Raw genomic sequence first — 23483 nt, 5'->3', positions numbered from 1 at the left:
TTTCGTACATAACAACAACACAGATTTTTGTGCAGTGACCGACCAGCGAGTTTTGTTTTTAATTTTTTGCAATGACTGTATGGCTGGCAGGAAAAAAGGATGTGAAACGTGTGAGTAAAAAGTTAAATAAGAAAAATTGCAGTTAAGGTCAACTTTTAAAAAACTGTATGCTTGACCTCTTCCGACAAACTGAATAAAGACGCTTGACAATTTTTTTAAACATCCAGGAAACGATTCTTTTTTCTCATTCCATTAAAAACATTTGCATTAAAAACATGCCCAGTATTTACAAGTGTTTTTTAATATATATTCCCCCTACCTATCACAAGTATCAGGCCATTTCAATCTTGAGACGGGAAAGGGCATGCAAAGTTTAGTGGTATACTTGGGAAGCATCCAATGGTATAATTAGGAAGATCTGGACAAAAAGAAATGTTTTGGAATTTGGAAAAATCGTTTCATTTCAAAAGGTACATATCTTGTTTATCGAGCATTTTTTAACATAGGGTATTGGTTATATTTTTAAGGAAAAATTTTAAGGAAAAATGTTCGAAGACATTTGCGTATTAAAGGTACTTGGACACAGATTTGAAGTTATTATTTTCTCTATAATATTACGACTTATATATTTTAATAGCATTTCACACAAAAATTAATTAAAAATCTTATTTCGTTTAAAAGATATTGAAATTTCAAATTTTTCGGCGGGTTTGATTGACATATCCTTACACTCTCACAAATTTAATTTTATTCTTAATCCTTAGGAAAAGTGGCAATCTCGTTTTGTATAAATGAAAAATATAAATACTATAATCCAGAAAATTCAGAGTAGACACGTTCGAAAGCAAAACAAACACACAATATATTGTCAGTCCGTGCAGTTGTGGTAAGCAGACTGTGACGATTGAACGCACCCGGTGAATTCTAAATATAAACAATAACAGAACTCGAGCCCTGTTTACAAAAACTGTGTACATAACACGAGTGTGCACGATTTGCTAAACTCTGTACGCATCTCTTAGTTCGGAATGACGATACTTGTGAAGGTGTTTTGTTTCTAACATTTCTACTCTGAATAAAATTATTTTTCTTGATAAAAGTTTTAATATTTCTCATTAAAACACATCAAAATTGCCACTTTTCCTTAGGCTTAAGAATAAAGTTAAAATTTGTGAAAGTGCAAGGATGTGTCAATCAAACCCGCCAAAAAATTTAAAGTTTTAATAACTTTTAAATGAAATAAGATTTTTAATTAATTTTTGTGTGAAATGCTATTAAAATATATAATTCGTGATATTATACAGACAAAATGAGAAAATATTAACTTCAAATCTGTGTCCAAGTACCTTTAAAGAACTTCACTGTTGTTAATTACATAGAAAAAAATACACGCTAATGCTTTTAAATCTGTTTTTGTAAAAAACTTTATATAATTTCAAATTATATCATTTATTTACTAACGATTTTTACCTATTCCACCTAAATTAAAGGACAGATCACTCTCATTGCATTAAGCTGACATCGAGTTAGACGCTTTAACTGAGGCTGGAGTCAAGAGGGAGAAATGATATAACATTTCAGTGCAAAAACTTCAAAATTTTTTTAGATGTCGCTTGGAAATAGAAGTTATACATACAAACAGAATGTATAATTTTTTACCTTGATCTTGACTTTTTGTTTTAAAAATCGACAGTGGTCTTCTAAAGGTCACTGGGAGTCAATGGGAGTTGTGGAAAAAAATGTTTTAGCAAAGGTTCGAAGGCTTTTCGAGGTATCGAGCGGAAATGAAAGTGTTAAGACAGACAGAATTTATGACCTCAGATCTTTTGACCTCAAAATCAATGATAAGGGTCTTATTTAACTTAAAGGGAGTTTTTATGTAATTTTTATTGCAAAGGCTCCAAGGCCTATCGAGATATCGCGCAAAAGTTACAGACTGACGGGAAAGACAGGCTGAACAAAGGACGGACGGACAAACAGACAGACACGAATTTAAAAATATCCCACTTTTTCAGTAAAAGCGGGTGACAATAAGAAAAAATAATAATAATGAAATATATAATTATGTCTCTGATGACGCTTTTCCTCACAAGGACAATGAACAATGCGTTAGATATATTTAAAAAAGGTCGAACACATTTTATCGCAGTTTTCCCCAAAAGTTGTCCTACTCTAATATTCTCCCGTATTATCCAGAATTTAGTATCTGTGATTAAATTCAAGGTGAAAATATAAAAAAGAAAAAGTGAAACACCTCAAAATGTATATAAGGTAGTCATATAAAATATCCCTTAGGGTTACGATGTTAGAGAAAGACATACAAAGGATCACTTCATTATAAATAGGGATCTGACCTATAGGACCGGGCTTGGTTTTTTTCTCTACAAAACGCTTGTCGATTTCCGTTCCAATTAATGACATTAGGCTGAGTACATAAAATAATTTGTTTTTCCTAAATATTTATTTCAGTGAGTAGAGGTAGGAGGAACCCTTTCATTGATTTTCTGAGTTTGTTATTTCTAAATGTAAAAATTGATATTTGTCTTTACTTCTCATTGTGCATAAAGGTAATGTCTACTGTCTCTGAAATTCTATTGTTTATGTCTAGGCTATTTATCTTTGGATATAATAAAACATGTCATTAATGTGTGCAAATTATATAGGTCTAAATGAAATCCAAGGGAGTGCATTTACTGAAATATGTAGCCAAAATCAATGTGATTAAATTCTAAACAATATATACAATTGAAATTCATCGCAGCTCAATGCTGCCAAGCATACCTGTATTGAGTAACACATAGTGAGTTATTCTTGTCCTCGGAGAAGGTGTGCTATAAAACAGATTCGTTCCACCTGACTGACAACTGTACATTGGATTGTTATGATTTGATATCTCTTTAGTGTTTCTTATATCAAGAATGGGCATGCATAAAGGATAGATAATTGAAGGAAAAATACACAAGTCTATAAAGAAATTAAAATAGTCTTTGAAAGAGTGAAATTTAAAACCTTTAAAGTGTTGTACCGGGTGGATTCGAACCCCCTGACTTCAAAAAGGAAGTATCCAAGGTGTAAAAGTCTGCGAGTATATCAACTGAGCTAGTCTGACTATATTAATGAAAGACATAAATTTAAAGCAGATTATGAAAGTCGGGTTTCCTTAGTTTTGTAGGTTTTTTGTGAATTTTGACACCAGGGCAGGGGTGCCCCTAAAAAAATCTTATCATAAATTATTCCTTACATCCTAACCTATCAAAATATCACAATTTCATTTAGGGGCAGGCCTGCCCTGAAGGACTTCAAGGCCAAAATTCATGCAAAAATCAACGCTTTAAAAGGGGGATGTACGGCCACTTTTAGTGCAGTGAGAGCAAAATGTAAACATTTCTTCAAATGGCTAAAATACATTATATTTTGATCAAATTTTAAGTCTTTTTGATAAAGATACAATAAATATGCATAACCGAATGCATGTTGTGCATATATAATCTATACTTTTGCAGAAAAATGTTTTTGATATGCTCCTTAGAACTGCGCAGCTACAGAATTCAGCAGAGCCTTAAAAAATCCAAAAAAATATGCAAACTGTGCATTAATGTTCTCTCTACAACCATTTGTTGAGAAAATGTCTAAATTTTGCACTTTTAAATGATAATTTCAAGTTCAAAACAAGGTACCATTGTCTTCAAAAAGAGTGTAAAGAACCATGAAAGTAGTTCATGGATAGCAGCACGTGGTCTATTTTTAGCACAGAATCTTGTTTTCCAGACCTCTTCTTAATATGGAGGGGCATAACAATCTTTAAATGTAGAAGAGAATTACAGTTGCAAAATATTTCAAATAATATGAACACTTTTAAAAGAGGAAAGGTATTATAGTGTGGCTTGAAGTAATTTATTTAGTTTGAACATAATTTTTTTTTCTATTTGCCCATATTTTCAAAATTACAATTGTACAAAGTAAAGAGAAAAAATCAACCTATAAACATCTTTAAAATGATGTTTGGTGGTCCTCCCAACTCAGGGAAAAATTATTGGGTCCGTATTTATAGGTGAGAAAAAAAATCCTTAAAATTTAAACAGAATTGTTTACGGAAGAAAAAGAAAAAAATATCGTGTAATGGAATGTTAAAAAAATGAGTCGGGCCATTCCTAGGCAGTAGATCGGGAGAGAGGGCAACCAAATATTTTTATAACAAGTGGTATTATAAGGCTAGTACATGTTCCATCACATACTTAGTAATGCAATTTTTTTTAATCTTTGACACTATTTTGAAAAACAAACAAAGGATTTTCGGGGGAGGGGGGGGGGGTTAGTACTCACTTTTTTGCGATGATAGACATAGCATATGCAATGGACCTTTCATTGCAAACATTGTGCTCGCTTCTAAATTTCACAGAAACAACTCGTTATATTTTATCAAGCTTCGTATGTTCAATGAGCGAGAGCTTACAACGTTGTCAACATAATGAGACATGATGCGTTTTTGTGTCCAAACATGACCCCATACAATGTGTGGGTCATTGCAAACATTCTAGCTATTTATGTGAGGTGCCTGAAGGAAATCCTATAACTGCCTATTTTTTCTATCTAACTTATAAACAAAATAGACATATGTACCAACTTTTCGAATGTAAGACATGTAATTACAATTTATTTTTCATGCACTGCGTATTGTTTAACATTTTCAAATTAAATGCTAAGCATCCTCCTTGCAGTGCCCCATTTGAAAATAACTTCTATCGCCACAGAAAAAAGACCCACCGTAAACACATATGTTTAGGACATTTTTATCTTTTTTTCTTGAGTTTTAAAGAAACCAACAAATTATCAAGACTTGTTCCATAAAAATTAAATATAATCATGGTAATAAACGGATTTATCCACAGCAGATATATGCACATGCCAACCATGTGCTTAGTGGAATAATATTAACGAGGAATTTCGAGTTGTAAACAGAACAGTTTTTCCCGATTTGCTGGAGTGAGGTTAAAATCGCGTTTTTTCATTAATCAGACGATGCGATGCAACAAATAAAAGTAGTAAGTAATATAACCTAATGATTATTACTTAGTAATTTCTTGTCTTGGTGTTATTATGGTTGCATTTATTCTAAAATCATTGTTATTCGAACTCTGTGTGACAGAGGAATGGCGGACGAAATAAACACATGGCCTCAGGAAGACACCCATATGAAAAATCAAATTTTCAAGAATTATGGATAATGACAAGAAAAAAACGAAACAAATGGTTGTAGCCATATTATCAATGAATCAAACTAAATCCATTTTCAATGCATTTTTCATCTCATGAATGCTGTAGCTGCGCAGTTCTAACATGATTAATTTTCTTCTAATTAAGACAAAATAAACTTAATTGTTTACTAATTTTGGTCTCTAACAGTAGGTAATTAGTGCATTAGCACTTTGAGTAACTTTGAGCTAGTTTAGTAGAGTATTAAGCGCATTCTTGGTATTTCTTAGTTTACACCAGACTAGATCCAATATGGCTTGTACATCCCCCTTAACGGACAAAATGGTGTTTCAGTCAACTTTGGAGGTTTATTGTAAAGTTGTAAATAATAAATTTTAGGTATAAAATACAAATTTGAAAAATTTAGACATATATACGGTAGAAAAAAACAAATAAAGATTGATTTTTCAATGCCGCTTTTTCCGGGAAATTGTTCTCTCCTATAGGTCAGTTCTTTTGTTAAAGTGAATACATGCTTTTCACAAGAACACTTTGCAAATACGTTCAGTTGATTATCCCCTTGCATCTATGTAGCTGCTGTACAAACAACAGAAATAGCAATGTCAACATTGGTCACAACATCAACAACAACACCAACACCAACGACATCAATAACAGCAGCAGCAGCAAAAATAGCGGAAGTATCATCAACATCACCAACATCTGAGACAACAGCAGTAATAACAACTTCAAAAGCAACAGCACTAACAGCAACAGCAGCAACAACCTCATTCGCTGGCAAAATGTGTACATGCACTTGTATTGAGACAAATAACAACCATGTCTAAATCAATTCAGGAGCGTAGATCATTACTTCACCTTAGGAAAAAAGAACTGTCCTCAGCCAAAAGAAAGCTTATCTCAGCAACTGACCAGAGACAATCTTCAAAAAGAATCTGTTATGCTGGCATCTTTGCCTTAAGTTTTACTTTTGGAGGAATTGTATTTTTTGATTATTTGAACTTGTTTTGGTATTTGAAGAGAAAATGATTCTAATTCAGAATGATTAAATATGGTCCAAAACTTAAGCATTCATTTTTTGAACGCACATCAAACGCATATCGATTCTCTGTCAAATAATGGTAAATATTATGTCAATAGGAGCTGAAGCTGTTGCAATGGCTCTTCAATTAATTGTAACTTATCAGAAGAAAAATTCAGGAATTTTGAAATATACGAATTCGCATTTGCAGTGTATATATATATATATATATATATATATATATATATATATATATATATATATATATATATATATATATATATATATATATATATATATATATATATATATATATATATATATATATAATTATTGGATCATCATTTTTTAAAGATTTATAGTCTCATAAATGCAATGGTGTGTGCAAAAAAAAAAAAAAAAAAAAAAAAAAAATTCATAACGCTTTAACGCGCGTTACTCATTTTGTATGCACACACCGTTACAGGTATGAGACCATATCTTTAAAAAATAATGATTCTAACAATACTGAATTGTTTTGAGTTTAACATTTTTTTTTTTGGTGCATTAAAGGGACGTGTTATATAATCTGTTATAAAAGATTACATCATAATTTATATGATTCACATTCTTTTAAAGGGAATTTTGAAATTGAAAAAAAAAAAAACAATGTTGGCTTTGAGGACTACACGGATTACATAACATATATTGATCCACCAAATGGCATGTATGCATGAACATTATAAAATAATGCATTTTGAATGAGATTGTAAATACACTGGTTTAAGTTGTGAAATCATTTTTTGAATTTCTGATATCATAATTTTGTTAGATCATTCATTTGATTAGAAATTTAATGGAGAAATAGACGAATTCAGTCATCTTTTGGCATTTATGTAGGTAAGTGGGCGTTGCTCAAAGTTTATTCTTCAAAATAATTTTCGATTACAAAACTAATGTCATTTTGACAAAGCCTTTTTTGGCAAATACATTATTTTTATGAGACTGTTTACGCTCCAATATTCAGAGTGGACGACATGTTCCTTAATCAAGGATTATTTTTTCCTCAAATTTTCATCGATCTATTGCTACTTAAACTAGTTTCCTCGCAAAAGTTAAGGTACCTTTTCAGGCATTTATGCAAGATACCAGACGATGTTATCTACGACCTGGTATATGATCCTATTTGGAATCCTTGGCATTGTCAAAATTACAGTTTTAGGGGTGTCTTTTTTAACTTGAAAATTGTGAAAACATTACAAAAATAAGAAAACAATAATTATTAAGATTAATTTGTTGTTATAAAACAGGGATTCGAACAACCCGTCGTCAGACCAGAAAGACCTCTTTGGTCATTTTGTTTAGACTAGACACCAAAATTTAGTATAAAATGTATTTGGTCAATGTTATTTATCTTAAGGTAGGTCCGTACTTTTAAATATTTCTGTCAAACTAATACTTTTTTTATTTAAATACCATAAATAATTCATAAACTAAGTAAAACACCCATAAAAGACACGTCTTTGCAGATTAATTTTCATATAACGTATCTCCGAACACCTACCTCTTAAAAGTTAACGGCCAAAATTGAACATAAAAAAATCTTATATCATATTTTATTTTGCTATGCACCAAATCACATTGAATTCAAGTTAAAACTTGTGAAAAACAAAAATAATTAATTTTCCAGGGGAATATTTGAAAATATCTCCGGAGAACATTAAAAATTGTTATGTTTTTTTTTAATATATAGAAATTACTTGAAATGTTATAACTGTTACTCTGGATTGTGTTTTAGTAAAACTGTAGACCCCAAATTATCGATTCTCCGACTGAAAAAGGCGAGAGTTTTAAATACTTGTATGCTTTTCAATAGAATTGTAAATATATCTGATGGAGCAATAGTATTTAATTAGAACTTGTAATTGTGAACTTGGATAAAGGTCAAGTTTTAAACTTTGAACACAGAAACGTAAAAAAGAATTCATGCAAAAATATGCGAGGGCTGTTCAATACATAATGTCTTGAACTGAATGAAATACAAAACGGATATCATATGCCATATGAGCTTGACTTTTTCACATTATTGAATCTTTAATGAATTTATAACAAAATGACCATTTTTCAGCACATAGTTTCATTGTGAGAGTCATTGCATTCAAAATGAATGATAACGATCAGTAAACTAGAGTGAAATTAAACGCTTCATTAAAGCTGCAGTAAAACTCGCTAAGAATCTTAAAGAAATATTCACTGAAATATGTAAAATTTACGGCAACCAATGTCTGTTATAAACAAATATGCAGGTGGATTTCAATGATAAAAAATTATATAATGGGCATCAAAAATGAGTACAGTCCTTGCCAACAAAACATTAAAACGACTAGTGTACTACATGTATTTGCGAAATTTCAACAAATAATCATTGATGATGTATATTTGACTTTAAGACTAATAGCAAATTTGATAGACATCATATCGGGAGTAGTTCACACTTTTTAAAGAAACGTTTGACAGTAAAAAAGCTTAGTACTCAAAGGTCACCCTATGTTTTGAAAAATGAGTGAAAACGACAGCGTCAAAAAATATCTAAACAGTTATTTTAAAATATCAGTAATTGTAGTTATCCACGTTTGTTTGAAATTCAAACAGATAATGAAAATTAAATCTATTGCTTAAAACCCTCAAAGCAAAATTTACAATAAGATGTACTTGACAAAAGCAGCAAATGTCCGAGAAGAGCAAAGAATTGCAAGAGCACAAAGACAGATTTATATGCAATTTTCTTAAATTTTAGTGGTCTTGTTCAAATTCGTATTCGAGAGACAGTTTAATTTCTGGAGAAGTCTAGAAAGCAAATATTTTGCAAAGAAATCGAAAGGTTAATGAGAGGAAGGAACCAGAATCAGGAATGAACTACATTAAATTTCTTCATGACAGCGTCCAAACCCGCACGCCCTGAAGATTAAAGAGGTTTTTTGGGATAAACAGAAAGTTGTGTTTTTTTTCACATTAACAATTTTCGCCAGATCTTTCGCCTTTTGACTTGTTTCATTTTCCAAACATGAAAAAAACACCTTCCATAAGGAAGAAACAAGTCCAGGAAATCATAAGATCTGCCATTTTCCAGTATACTAAGGGTCATACCCCAAAATGAGTTCTAAAAACAACAAGAAATTGGATAAAAAATTTACGGACATGTGTTTTAGTTAAGAGAATATTTAGTTAAATCATTAAGACTAAATCATTGAAATGCGTCTTTTGCTTCTTTCCGAGCACCAAGGACATTATTTATTGAACAACCTTCGTACAGCACAAATTTATTAATGTTAAAATACAAGAAGGGGGTTGAACATATAATTTTATGTTATGAGTTATGTTTTTGTCATGTCCTTCCGCCTGTCTGTGTTTGTCTGTTAGTCTGAAAACATGATTGTTCAGAGCTTTGACTTTAATATTCACCTGTGTATTTCTTGTTACAAGACCGGTCTTTCCTTGGGTATGAATATATCTGAATTCTTCACTTTGACTTTGGAGTTTGGTCCTCTTTTGCAAAAATACCCTTTTGTACAGTTGGTGACAGGGCATTGATTCTTCACATACTTATATTTTAGATGATTCTATACGCAAGAGTATGCTCTACGTATGAACAATTTCTGAAGTGAGGTAACTTATAGACAAACAAGTTGATGAAGCAAGAATATCAACCTTCTTGTTCAGTCATCATTTGAAAAGTTCTATAGTCGATAATTAAAATGACATTCTGTGCAAATGCAATCTGTCATTTAGTTAAATGCTAACAGACATTTTTCATACTAATCGTTCAGCCATTATATAAACTCTCCATGGGAATACTACAGTAAATATTATTGACAATGGAGTTTGACCTACTTTCGACAAACTTCAAGGTTTCATCACAGGTCAACATGTCCAAAAAATTATTTTTTACATTTAGCTCCAAAACTATGTGGTTTTAAAGTTGAAACTGTTACAGTTTATAAAAATATAATTGATTAACAGATAGAAAGTACCACTTCATATATACTGAATAAATTTATTTATCGACAAAAATTCTTTAAAAAAGCCTATATTAAAAAAAGCACCTAATTAATTCCGTTCTTTTAGTGAAAGCCATCGTTGCAGAAAAAGTAAATGTATATCAGTGAAGGGCAAGTTAGACTTCGTTAGCCTCTGGAAAGTTTTTTCCCTGTCTATTTTGTCCAAATGTTATGTTTTTATACCTGGTATGCTTTCAATAAGAGCCCTTTAAAGACCATTCACTCCAACTTTCCCTTCGTTGATAAACATGTATTATTTCTGCAATGATGGTTTTTTACTCAAAGTACAGAATTAAGCAGGTGTTTTTTTTTTTAATATGCAAAGAAGATGGGCGAAGAAGGCGGGCAGAATGCCTATAGCGTCAGATATTAAGAAATCATATTAAATATGTGAATTGATTATGTCGACAAAATAGATTAACAGTGATTGGCAGTTTTTGTCATGGCTTTATTGATCAATAGTCAAAATGAATTATCAATACAATGATGTACTCAAGGTATCAATACAATGATGTACATAAAGTATCAATGCAATGATATACACAAAGTGTATATTGAATAACTGCTACTAAATGTGTACAATGATTGTTCAGTGGTATTCAAGGATATTCAATGATATGCAATAATATTCAATGATATTCAATGGTATCCAATGATACAACAATATTCAATGATATTCAATGATTTGCAATGATATTCAACGATATTCAATGAAATGCAACAATATTCAATGGTATCCAATGATACAACAATATTCAATGATATTCAATGATTTGCAACGATATTCAACGATATTCAATGATATGCAATGGTATTCAATGATATTCAATGGTATCCAATGATACAACAATATTCAATGATATTCAATGGTTCAACGATATTCAATGATAAACAACGATATTCAATGATATGCAACAATATTCAATGATATACAATGATATTCTATGATATACAATGATACCTGCATTGCAATGAGCAGGTATCGATGTATTACCAGGACCATGAACTACATCGACTTTTTCAACAGTGAATGATGTAGAAGGTTCATAGAATGACATAAGCCCAATTATTGGCCACGGACCCTGGAAGATAACAGGATCAGCAGCGAGCTTCTAGCAAAATTCGGTTCACAGTCCGTAAAAAGTCCAGAAACACAGCAGTTAAATGATACATAAGAAAAGCCATGACGCTTATGGATTCTTTTGCTGGTAGCCAAGGAATCGAATGTAACGGATTCTTCTGCTGGTAGCCAAGTGGAATGGATGTAATGGATTCATCTGCTGGTAGCCAAGGAATCAAATGTAATTGATTCTTCTTTTGGTAGCCAAGAGGAAATGTAATGGAGTCTTCTGCTGGTAGTCAATGGAAAGGATGTCACGCATTCTTCTGTTGGTAGCCAAGGGAATTGATGATGACTGAAAAAAGAAATCAAAGACAGCAGCAACATCTTTTTCAAAATAAAATAACAGCTTATTAAAATCTGGTGAATGGGGAGGGTGGGTGGGATGCTGAGTTTCAATGGATGACAGAGATAGAAAAGGAAGAGTAAAATGCACATGCGTAATGGATGTAGCTAAGCAGTTATATACATTTGCATTAGAGTTATCTTTCCTGGACCATATTTCTATTTGTCTCCATAACGTGACTTAACTCATATTGAGTTAAGTCTGATTATGTCGACAAAATAGATTAACAGTGATTGGCAGTTTTTGTCATGGCTTTATTGATCAATAGTCAAAATGAATTATCAATACAATGATGTACTCAAGGTATCAATACAATGATGTACATAAAGTATCAATGCAATGATATACACAAAGTGTATATTGAATAACTGCTACTAAATGTGTACAATGATTGTTCAGTGGTATTCAAGGATATTCAATGATATGCAATAATATTCAATGATATTCAATGGTATCCAATGATACAACAATATTCAATGATATTCAATGATTTGCAATGATATTCAACGATATTCAATGAAATGCAACAATATTCAATGGTATCCAATGATACAACAATATTCAATGATATTCAATGATTTGCAACGATATTCAACGATATTCAATGATATGCAATGGTATTCAATGATATTCAATGGTATCCAATGATACAACAATATTCAATGATATTCAATGGTTCAACGATATTCAATGATAAACAACGATATTCAATGATATGCAACAATATTCGATGATATACAATGATATTCTATGATATACAATGATACCTGCATTGCAATGAGCAGGTATCGATGTATTACCAGGACCATGAACTACATCGACTTTTTCAACAGTGAATGATGTAGAAGGTTCATAGAATGACATAAGCCCAATTATTGGCCACGGACCCTGGAAGATAACAGGATCAGCAGCGAGCTTCTAGCAAAATTCGGCCATATGTCTTCACATGAGAGCAAATAAAGCTGAGCATGTGAAGACATCCGCCACATGCGGGCAAAATTTTGCCCATGCCATGACAAAACTGCAATTGATGACAGTTCTGCAGAGTTATAGCTCTTTGTCGTATGCAGTATAGCATAGAACAAGAGGATTTCATATGATTAATTAATCGTTATATGATTCATTTAAAGTGATATTGTGAATGTTTGATTCCACCTGTTCCCAGGTCATTTCTCCTTGACCAAACCAATGATATGGATGTTGTGTTGTTAAAATTTCAACTCATTATCAAAATTGACTATGACTATAATCAGATGTAGGTTAAATGCATTGGATTTCTATCTACCTTTAGTCTTTTTATCATATTCAAACAATCCTGATGGATGCAATTGTGTTGCATTCACGATTCTAAGTGACTGAGACTTATTGTCTTATTGTCCATGCAACAAATTGAATAGATTTTGCAACATTGAAGTAGTTTGGTAATTGAAAATAATTGCTAACCACAGAGGTGAACAGAATTAAACCTCGAATGTTGGGTCTGGCTAGTAGCTTTGGAGTGTTTTAAATAAAGTAGATGTTTTTTGGTTTGCATGTTGATTAGTTTTGGGACCACTTACATTCATTTTAATTTCGAGTTTTCTGTAACTTACCGTCTTTGATGGCCAACATTAACACCAATGATTTTTTAGATAAAACTGTAAACTCGCTAAGTCTAAGAAGGTTGAAAATTGCTAAGTGAAGGCCAGAGTAAACAACGTTGTTTCATACAAGTTTGATAAACTGATGGGAGACATTTTGTTATGTGAATTATCAAAGATTAGCCTTCAAATATGTTTCTAACAATAAATTTTTCATAGTCTTGGTCTGAAAATGTATTTTGATATCATAGCTGATGGCGCTAATATAGCATCATACAGTGTATGGTTGATAAGCTGGTATACAAAAGGAGCCAAAGTTTGTGTAAGGAGTTGAAAGTACTGCATTCAATATAGAATCTACAAGTGGTTTAAGAGATTAAATAATTTCTTTGTTAACTGTGAAGGGCATTTTTCAGGCATAGTGCCAAGGATTTGAATGATCCCACTGAAATCAGGAAATAGACAAGAGACTGCAGTAACATTCTTGTAACCTAAACTATGTTCCCCTTTGATTTAAATGTTATTTATAAACATAACACTAATAATTTTAATTAACTATTAATGTCTTGAAAATCTACTAAACTGCAAATTTGAATTGAAATTTTGGTATCATTATTATTAATTATTATATTTATGTATTTATTTATTTATTTATTGTGATGTGTAATAAATATGGTTTGATTCGTAAGATTTTTATATAGACCAAGAAATGTCAAATAAGTGGTTGGGCCTTCAGTTTAAATCTGAATCTCCATTTTCTGAAATCTATGTAGCAAGGCTTTAGATAGATTCGCCCAATCTTACGAGTCCTTGGAACCCACAAAAAAAATTATTTAAGTAATTAATTATATTTGAAATTTTAATCTAATGGAGTATTGATGTTTACCTGACATTAGTTCATTACTATTACTTGATCAATAGAGGCACATAATTCCAGCATAATGCCATGCCAATGAAATCATTTACACTAGTACCTCGAGGGGCTTAAATTTATTTATTTATTTTTATTTATTTATTTATTTATTTATTTTAAGTTATTATTATTATTATTATTATTATTTATTTTTTTTTTTTTTTTTTTTTTTTTTCTTTTTTTTTTTTTGAATTGGGGGAATGCTGATTGGACTGTGTTGTTTGATTAGACATTTGCCTACTGGTTGGTGATGGGCAGCTTTTTATGTTTGAGCAACAATGAATTCGGGGGTTATTTTAATTGATGAGACATGCCTTTATTAATGTTTTAGTGTATATTATAATGTTTGTTGAGTTTGCATGCAATTTGACATGTACAATAAGAATAGCTCAGCATTTACTGAGCCCCGATATAAGGAATTTAATTCTGTTAACATTTTAGGACACTTAATTATATTCTAACCAACCCCTGTAGTATATCGTCAGGCCCCTAGTCTAATTACAGTGTATTAGCATATAGGCCTAATTGAGGATGCCTTGAATGTCAACTGAATGCCTCGTCAAAGAAACCATAACTAATATCAATAACGCATCAGACCACATTTAAATGGAAGTATTTTTCGTTGTAGTTTGCTTTGGCTGCATAATTTAACTGACCATCAACAATGGAGAATTTTTTGTTCATTTTAATGATCACTTTCTGACAGCACAGTTTATCAATCCTATGTATTCCTTAGTCTGCATTTTTTTTCAATTATTATTGCTGTGGGACGTGTACTGTCCAATCATGAGTAACACTTATTAATGATTGAGAGAGCTTCCCTTTTATGGAATGCATTGCCTTAGTTTGAGCAACATAAAAAGCATATATAACCCCTTCAATGGCAAGGATTTTAAGCATTTCTAGACAAATTGATATGAAGATTAAAATGCATTTTTCGGGGTATTTCTTGTAGTTATATATAAATCAATGACGTATATTCTGAAAACAGGTAGATCTACTGTGTTTTTTCTGAAAATTATAAAATTCATTTCAGTTGCCATGGCCACAAATTACACTATAACCGTGCTAGAATTTCTAATCATTAAATAATAAGTTTCATTCTTTTTTTTTTTTTTTTTTTTTTTTTTTTTATATATATATATATAGCTCAGTTAAATATATCAAAAAATATTAATATTTTATTGTTGTGTTGAAAATTATGAACATGTTGGGATGTAAACACCAGAATTTAGCATTTTTACAACTAAAATGTTATCCCTGCATTGATTTCGATAATGGCAAAAATGCTCGAGTAGTGTGCCAAGTTTTACTAAAGCTAGCAAAAATACTGGTGGTACATGTACAACCAATTTTTTTTTTTTTTTTTTTTTTTTTTTTAAACCCACTATACTTGTTTTTCAAGTCAGAAGCATAGAAATACATATATGCCATGCAAAAGGCATATTCATACAGAATGTATTTGTAAGACATAAAATTTATAGGCCTCATGTGAGGGAAAACATTGTAATATGCCGGTTGATCCCATATTGACCCGGCAATGAGTAATAAATTTTGAAAATTATATAAAAGTCACGATTACCTGACTGACTAGCAATGGCTGCCAAAACGAATAAGGAGTTAAATTCAATGATGAGCCAAGAGTTACAGATGATGCCTGCGATTCTGTAGAACGTCTGTTGCCATGGTTGCTGAATATGATGTTAATGCAGTTGTTAGGGGCCATATCCTATGCTGATACTTTAGCTGTGTATGCCCATGTAGTTCACACATAGAGTAATTAGATGGACCTTTAGGTATGGATCCATTTCCAAGTTCCACGTGTTTTCGTGTGGCTTCCAGTATTGTTTTGTTTTCTTGCAGTCTTGTTCTACTATGTTGTGATGTTTGTAAATTCTGAAGCATTCTTTCCCATTATATTCAATCATGATGCAACTCTTATGTTGTCATATTTTTCAATCAGAGCTGTGTATCTATTTCATAGTTCTCCCATTGTGTCTGTGACTGTATTTTTTTAATTACTTTTGAGATCTCCCCTGATTTCCATTTGGAAAATTTTATGCTGCCATGTTTTGATCACGTGATTTCTATTTTCTCTCCTGCACATGTGTGTGCCAGAAATATCTCTGCGGTCGGGGTTGTTTACTGTTATCGTGCTTGAAAATCAGTATGCCAGTATCAGAATATTTAGTTACAAGTCTGATGAAATTCACGGAAAGCCTGGAATATCAATGTTTTCATTACCAGAGTTAAAGATAAATCCTTTCCAATCAGTTCTTTGTTTGCAGTTCCCGCGTGTTTAACCTAACACGTTAGCATCACAAAACATCACGTAACATCACTGCGTGTACTCACATTTATCAAAAGAGTCATTTAGGCTTTCAAAACGCCTCGCATATCGCTTGTCCTCACTAAATGTCTGTGAATAAGTTATGATAACGAAATAAATCACTTGCGAATTCAATGCTGAGTTTCAATGGATGACAGAGATAGAAAAGGAAGAGTAAAATGCACATGCGTAATGGATGTAGCTAAGCAGTTATATACATTTGCATTAGAGTTATCTTTCCTGGACCATATTTCTATTTGTCTCCATAACGTGACTTAACTCATATTGAGTTAAGTCTGATTATTTAAATTAACTTATAATTTTTTTAATTTTTGAAATTATGAGAAAAAAAACTTTTCTCAGAGAGAAAAAAATCTCGAGAAAAATTTTCTTTCATAAAATTATTAGATGATATTCATGGGATTCGAACCCTAGCAATAAAAATCCGACGTATCAGTAGCATACTGCTTTGAGACTAACGCGTTAACCACTATGCTACACCACTCACGGTGATTTAAGGCATTTAAATCATGTTTGTGATATGACCCGCGACTTTATGGACTTGAAGTATTTCTCGGAAAGATGCTTATGTTGTGTCATAAAAGTGTACTTTTAAGGTATAGTGGGTCTTCTCTCCATGTTTTTGAAAAACAAAAAGTGTGTATTTTATTGCACACTTTTAGGATCATCTTTCAAAAAAATGGAGAGAAGACCCACCCATATTGAAAAATTTTGTTTAAGTATGAGAAAATGATCGATTTTGTTCTTTTTAGTGTGTGTAAGCTTTTTCATAGGCATATATATTTTCAGTCTTTGTGAGATTTTTGTAAATTGTAGAGATTTTACATAAAATATACTTTAATATTAGATGAAATATCAAGTAAAATTTGGATTCAAGTAGGATTAAAATTTTCACTTCTTATCTGTCCCACTATAGGCATTCTGCCCGCCTTATTCACCCATCTTCTTTTTAAAATATATTTTTTCTCGATAAATATTTTCTTAAATATTTCTTTTCAATTGATACTTTCTATTTGTGAAGAAATGATATATTTATAAAGTGTAAAAGTTTAAACTTTATGCCTCAAATTATTTTGGAGTTATTTCTATTTTAAAAATAATTTATTCTATACTGGCGAGTGAAACAAATGTGTTGTACGTATACATAACTAGGTTGGCTGGGGGTCAGTTTGTCTAGAAAATGTATTTGCTAAGTCCAGCTTGTCATATAAGAAAACAAAATATTTTCTTTCCCCCTTACAAGACGAGGAATAATCTATCGAAACTTAAGTGTAGACTATGAAATCTGTACAATACAAAGGCGGATCAAGGAGAAGAGGTGCGTCCCCCGGCAACACCCTCACCACCCTCAAGAGAGGGGTGTTAATGAATAGAATGAGTGGATAAAATTCTCATCATTTGAAATCAAGAGCAGTTTAAAAATTAATTACCTCAGAATACAAAAAAAAATCCATTTTGTACCTTTAATTGAATTTAAAATTTATGAAAACCATACGGGTATATGTACTGTTTGAATGTTTGAATTACATGACAGAAAATCAATCAACCAAATGGAAAAACACTGAATGTGAGATATTCATTTTTGATTTACTTGTAAATAAATGTATCTGGAAATAAAATTATACTTGAATGTAAATATGTATTCGTGAAAACATATTTTAGAACAAACTTTTGGAACTTGTCACCCTAGTGTACTGAATATTTAAAGTTGTAAATAGTATATTGTGATAAACATTAACTACATTTTAAGAGACATTGAAATAATTTGAACATGTATCTGCAGGAGAAACAGATGAACATGTGCACTGCTGCAGTCATCCTCAATTATCTTTTGACACTTTGTCTAGGTAAGTAAAAGGTTGTCATATTTCTTTTGAATTAATCATTGTCAAATGCCAAGAGAATAGACTTCTTTTACAAATATGTACGAGTATTGTATGCTAATTTAGAATTTGATTACAAGATTGATGCCGAAAAAAAAACATCTTTAAATTTAAAACCATTTGCCATTTATTAAGATTTTAACAAATATGTTACTTACTGTATGTAGACAAAATAGTTTTAAACTCAGCTCTTGTTTGTTTGAGATGCTAATACTCAACACATGAACATGTTTAATTATATAAAGCATCCTTAGAATAAGAATACACGACTAATCGTTGATTTTTTATAATTAAATACTATTGTACTAGTGTTTTTGATTTAAAATTAAAGCAAGTAAATTTTAATGTCTTAGTCTGATAAAAGGCCAATAAAGGAAATGCTTTTTATAATGCAAATATGTTGACATTATGAAAAGAATTTTAGTAAAGATGGACGGTTTCGATTAAGCATAAATAAAGTATTTATGCTTAAAATTCCATAGTGAAGACCTTGGGTCGAGTGCCATCTTACGGATAGGAAAAAAAGAAAATTGAAAATGAATCCGATAGCATGAAATTGATGTCTATTTGTTCAACTCATGTGATAAAAGTTTTATATATTAATAATCAATTGTTGGGTTTTAACAATTTTAAGACCCATTTCTAACCCTAATTTGAAAGTGACAACAAGCACTAGATTAACAAGTGGACCGTTAACAATCAGTTTTAACAAGGTGAAAATTCCTGTGAGGTTGCAAAGTTGAGTTTGGTCGATTTCTAAATGGAACAATATGTTTTAATGCCAAAATATTTCATACCTCATATATTTCGACAGTTAAATCGAAAATATTAATCAAAATTGATTAAAGTAGGTTTCAAATTTATTTGCTTTTGAAACATGTCTTAAAATGTACAAATATAAAAAGTACCAGTAAATAATAAGAAAATAGTTTAAACTTAACGATATGTTGTGACACGATAGCGGTGTTTTTCTTTGAAGTTTACTGTTCTGTATTAGCAATACAGAACGGGACTGTGGTGGGCGGAGCTACTTTCCGTTCTGTATTGGCCCTGTATACAGTATTGTATTTACCAACTACTGTAGTATTCTGTATCTAAAATACAGCACGGTCTAAAAATAAATCCGATTCAATTTAGCAAAAGCACGTACAAATAGTAAATGCTAATGTTTTCCTATTATAAATTTTGGAGAAATACCCGGTATTTTCCCGAGAATGTAAAATGTCAGAATTTCTCAATCACTTTTTAAAAACTTATTCCACACAGAAAATACACGTAATTTCGATCCAAAGTAAAAGGAAAATTCGCAATAACGGAAAACATCCTCTGTACGTAATTTCGATCCAAACGAAACGGAAAATTCGCAATAACGGAAAACATCCACTCTCCTTGTGCAAAATCATTCAAGTCCATTTTTTCCGCGTTTTTATTTTTTAAAATCCTTCTTGCTGACGACAGCCACACGTCTCTCAATGTCGCAATTCAATTTGAAAATAAAAATCCGTGACATCAAAGTCCATCGAAGAATTTTCTGTAAATCCTGTTTTTGTTAATCTAGATAAACCGGGATTTTAAGACCCCTCAGTGAAATAAATTTATGATAAATCTCCATCTTCAATTTAATAGATCACAACAATGACGGTTAAATCCTCCACCTTATCCATTAAGACTGACTATCGCTCGATTACGTCTACCCCGTTAAGTTGTCAAAACTAATCTGACCGAATTTTACGTTTTCCGTGAAAATATATATACTGCGGATGCGTACTCCCCGTCGGGGCCTCATCTACAGAACTCTGGCGGAAGTTTGGATGCTGCAAAGTTATAAAGTGGGCGGAGCTATTTTTGATTGATCGTGTCACAAATCATTTAGAGAACGAGACAGGTTCTGTATCGTAGATACAAATTTGAGGGTGGAGACTCGTGCTTGCGCACTCGTCTCCACCCCCAAATTTGTATCTACGATACAGAACCCGTCTCGTTCTCTAAATAATACTTACATGTATGTGTTTATTTTGCGACTCACATGACAGCAACTTGATATACTTCCAGTTTCAAAAAAATACAACATTTGTTCAATTTAAATTGTACGATGAGACAAATCTTATTTTTCAAAATAATTAATTTGAAAAGAATATTACTTTACCTTTCATATTTACGCATCACTTTCGTAAATTATTTTATATTACAAACTATAATATGTTATATTATAAACTAAAAAATATATGCAGTTATAAACTTGTGGTGAAGGTGTTATTTTAAAAATACGTACTAGTAATTATAATTTAAATAACTCTTATAGTTGAAATACGCACAAATGGATATATAAAAGCTATAAAGCGAAGAATTAAACATTTTCATTTTAGGATGCCAGGAAGCTTTTTACGATATTCCAGGACGGCGTTTTCACATAACTAAGGCCTACGACAGTTCTTCTCCAGGGACGTTATCGCATTGTCGACAGAGATGTATAGAGGATAAGAATTGCGTGGCTTTCATGCATTATAATACTACTGATTTATGTGCGCTGTCTAATTTGACTGGTCTGAAATTTGGCTATTTATGTGATTATTGTTTCTCTGCATTGAAAGTTGGCACATGTAGTACACGTAAGTAAAGACAATTTCTTTCTCATTTCACTCATTATATAAGAAATTTAAACTTTGTAGTATTATAAAATTAGATGAAAAGAACGCCTGTTTATACATTTCTTTGTCATTGTTGGTGGATACGTACTATAAGGTGGTGCCAAAGGTCAACATGCCCCCAAAAATATTTTTACAATACCTCCAAAACTTTGTAGTTTATAAAGTTAAAACTTTTACAGTTTATAAATATATAATTGATTAACCAATAGAAAGTATCACTTGATAACAAAATACTTAAATGAAATTATTTAAAGTATTGAGTAAAATTCTTACAAAAATGCATATATTTTACAAAATACGCCTAAGTACATCCGTTCTGAAGTAAAAGACATAAATGCAGAAATAAAATATGTTTATCAATGAAAGACAAGTTGGATTTCGATAGCCTCTGGAAAGATGTTCCCTTGTTTATTTTGTCCAAATGTTAAGACTTGTCGATACGATACATCGTTGTGAACTTGAGATAAAAGAAAGCACAGAATCTGATACATCTGTTTCATATTTGGATATTTTACTTGAAAAATACGTTAATGGTAATCTGACAACCAAGCTCTAGGATAAACGTGATAACTAACTTTTCTATCGTCAACCTCCCTTACTTACATGTATGCTGCAATATACTAGTACCTTCATCACCTGCATACGGAATTATACATCTCAGTTGATTCAATATGCAAGAGCATGCTCAATGACTAAAAAGAGGTTAATTATTGACCAACAAGTTAATGAAACAAGAATATCAGCCGTCTCGTATAAAGTCACCATTTCGTAATTTAGTTCTATGGTCGATACATTGACCATGTCAGCAAATACAATTTATCACTGAGTCAATTGTCGACTGACTTGTTTCATACTAGTTGTTAGTTGATTATTAATACACTGAATTCACGACGGATTGTTTCCCTTGTTTCCTGATCATGACAAAGAGCACAAGGAGGTTATGACCGGTCGACAGGGGATGTTAACCCCTCCATGGCACCTGGTCCCATCTCTGATGTTTTGGAGGTCCATGTTTGCTCTGCTCCTATTTTGTATTGTTTTATAGACTTCTGATCTAGAATAATCAAATGTTTCATAGAGCTATCGTGAAGCTGAGTTAATCATTTCTTTTTATTTACATTTTAGCAACCCCTGCTACGACAAATACGCCATCTACCCCAACACCTGAAAGTCCTTGTACCTGCACGTGTATGGAAACAAATGATACTTTGATGAGATCAATCGAGGAGCGAAGAACATCTCTACGACTAAACAAAACAGAACTGTCCTCCACAAAACGAAAACTCAGCTCAGCAGAAGACCAGAGGGTATCTGCCAAGAGATTAGGTTATGTTGGAATCCTAGTCATTACAATTTCTGTCGGTTTGTTTGTTTTCATTGATTTTCTTAACCTAATTACATTAAAAAAAAGAATCAAATGTCTTAAGAGAGGATGCTGTAAATAAGTTTGTCTTGCTATTCCTTGGGCATTTTTTGAAATCATTTCCTTGCATTCTTTCTATGTTATGCTCATGATAAAATGAAAATCACTCCCAAGTAGAATCGTGCGTTATCCTTCACTTTAAACCCCTCCCTAATAAAATCAAACTACACCAAATAAAATATGGAAATAATGAACAGTACTCAAGGTCATAAGTCCACATCAGAAGCAGATATTATTCGTACGTAGAATATGCTCTTGTGTACTGAATCAACTGAGACACATAAACTCGATATGTAGGTTGATAGGAGTATATTTCTACATAAGTTAGGGAAGCTGACGATTAAAAAATTCATGTTTATCAAAACTTTGTTATTATATTGTTATTACATTAATGTGTTTTTCTAATAAAATATTCAAATATGAAACTTTGTCAAACTCTTTCTCAAGTACTAGTAAGATTCTGAATAAATTCTGCTTCTAAGAATGAAGCATATGGAAATAATGAACAGTATTCAAGATCAAAAGTCAATAAAACAATACAAAATAGGAGCAGAGCAAACACGGACCACTAAACATAGGGATTGGGATCAGGTGCCATGGAGGAGTGAGCATCCCCTGCCGACCGGTCACAACCGCCATGAGCTCCTTGTCATGATCATGAAATAATGGGAACATCCGTCGTCAGTTCACTTTAATAGTGGACTAACAATTAGTATGAAAAACGTCATTCAGTTTAACTTTTAACTTATTATTTATTTTACTTAATGACAAATAGATTTGCTTCCAGTTTGTAAAAATCATTTGTTTCCATTTGTTGTAATTGCAGTCCTTGTTGTCGTAACTGATGCAGGATAACCTCCTCGGTCTCGAAATTTTGTTTGAATATAAAAGCCTTGGCTAATTCACGACCTCTGAGGTTATCCTGCAACATTCACGACAACGCGGACT

General features: G+C 31.8%; 1 protein-coding gene across 1 annotated transcript; it reads left to right on the top strand.

Annotated features, from left to right (window-relative positions):
- Positions 1-22960, top strand: LOC134272791 (uncharacterized). The gene is made up of 4 exons (XM_062754961.1): positions 1-110; positions 18365-18428; positions 20831-21073; positions 22238-22960. Exons 1-4 carry the CDS (start codon positions 72-74, stop codon positions 22555-22557), a joined length of 666 nt encoding a protein of 221 aa, XP_062610945.1. The 5' UTR covers positions 1-71; the 3' UTR covers positions 22558-22960.
- The last annotated feature ends 523 nt before the right edge of the window (positions 22961-23483 follow it).

The sequence above is a fragment of the Saccostrea cucullata genome, unplaced genomic scaffold (genome assembly GCF_032062105.1).
Source record: "Saccostrea cucullata isolate Sc308-1 unplaced genomic scaffold, CSIRO_AGI_Scuc_v1 ctg13252, whole genome shotgun sequence".
Classification (NCBI taxonomy): Eukaryota; Metazoa; Mollusca; class Bivalvia; order Ostreida; family Ostreidae; genus Saccostrea; species Saccostrea cuccullata.
The sequence above is the reverse complement of the archived record's forward strand: the minus strand, read 5'-3'. Positions and strand labels throughout refer to the sequence as shown.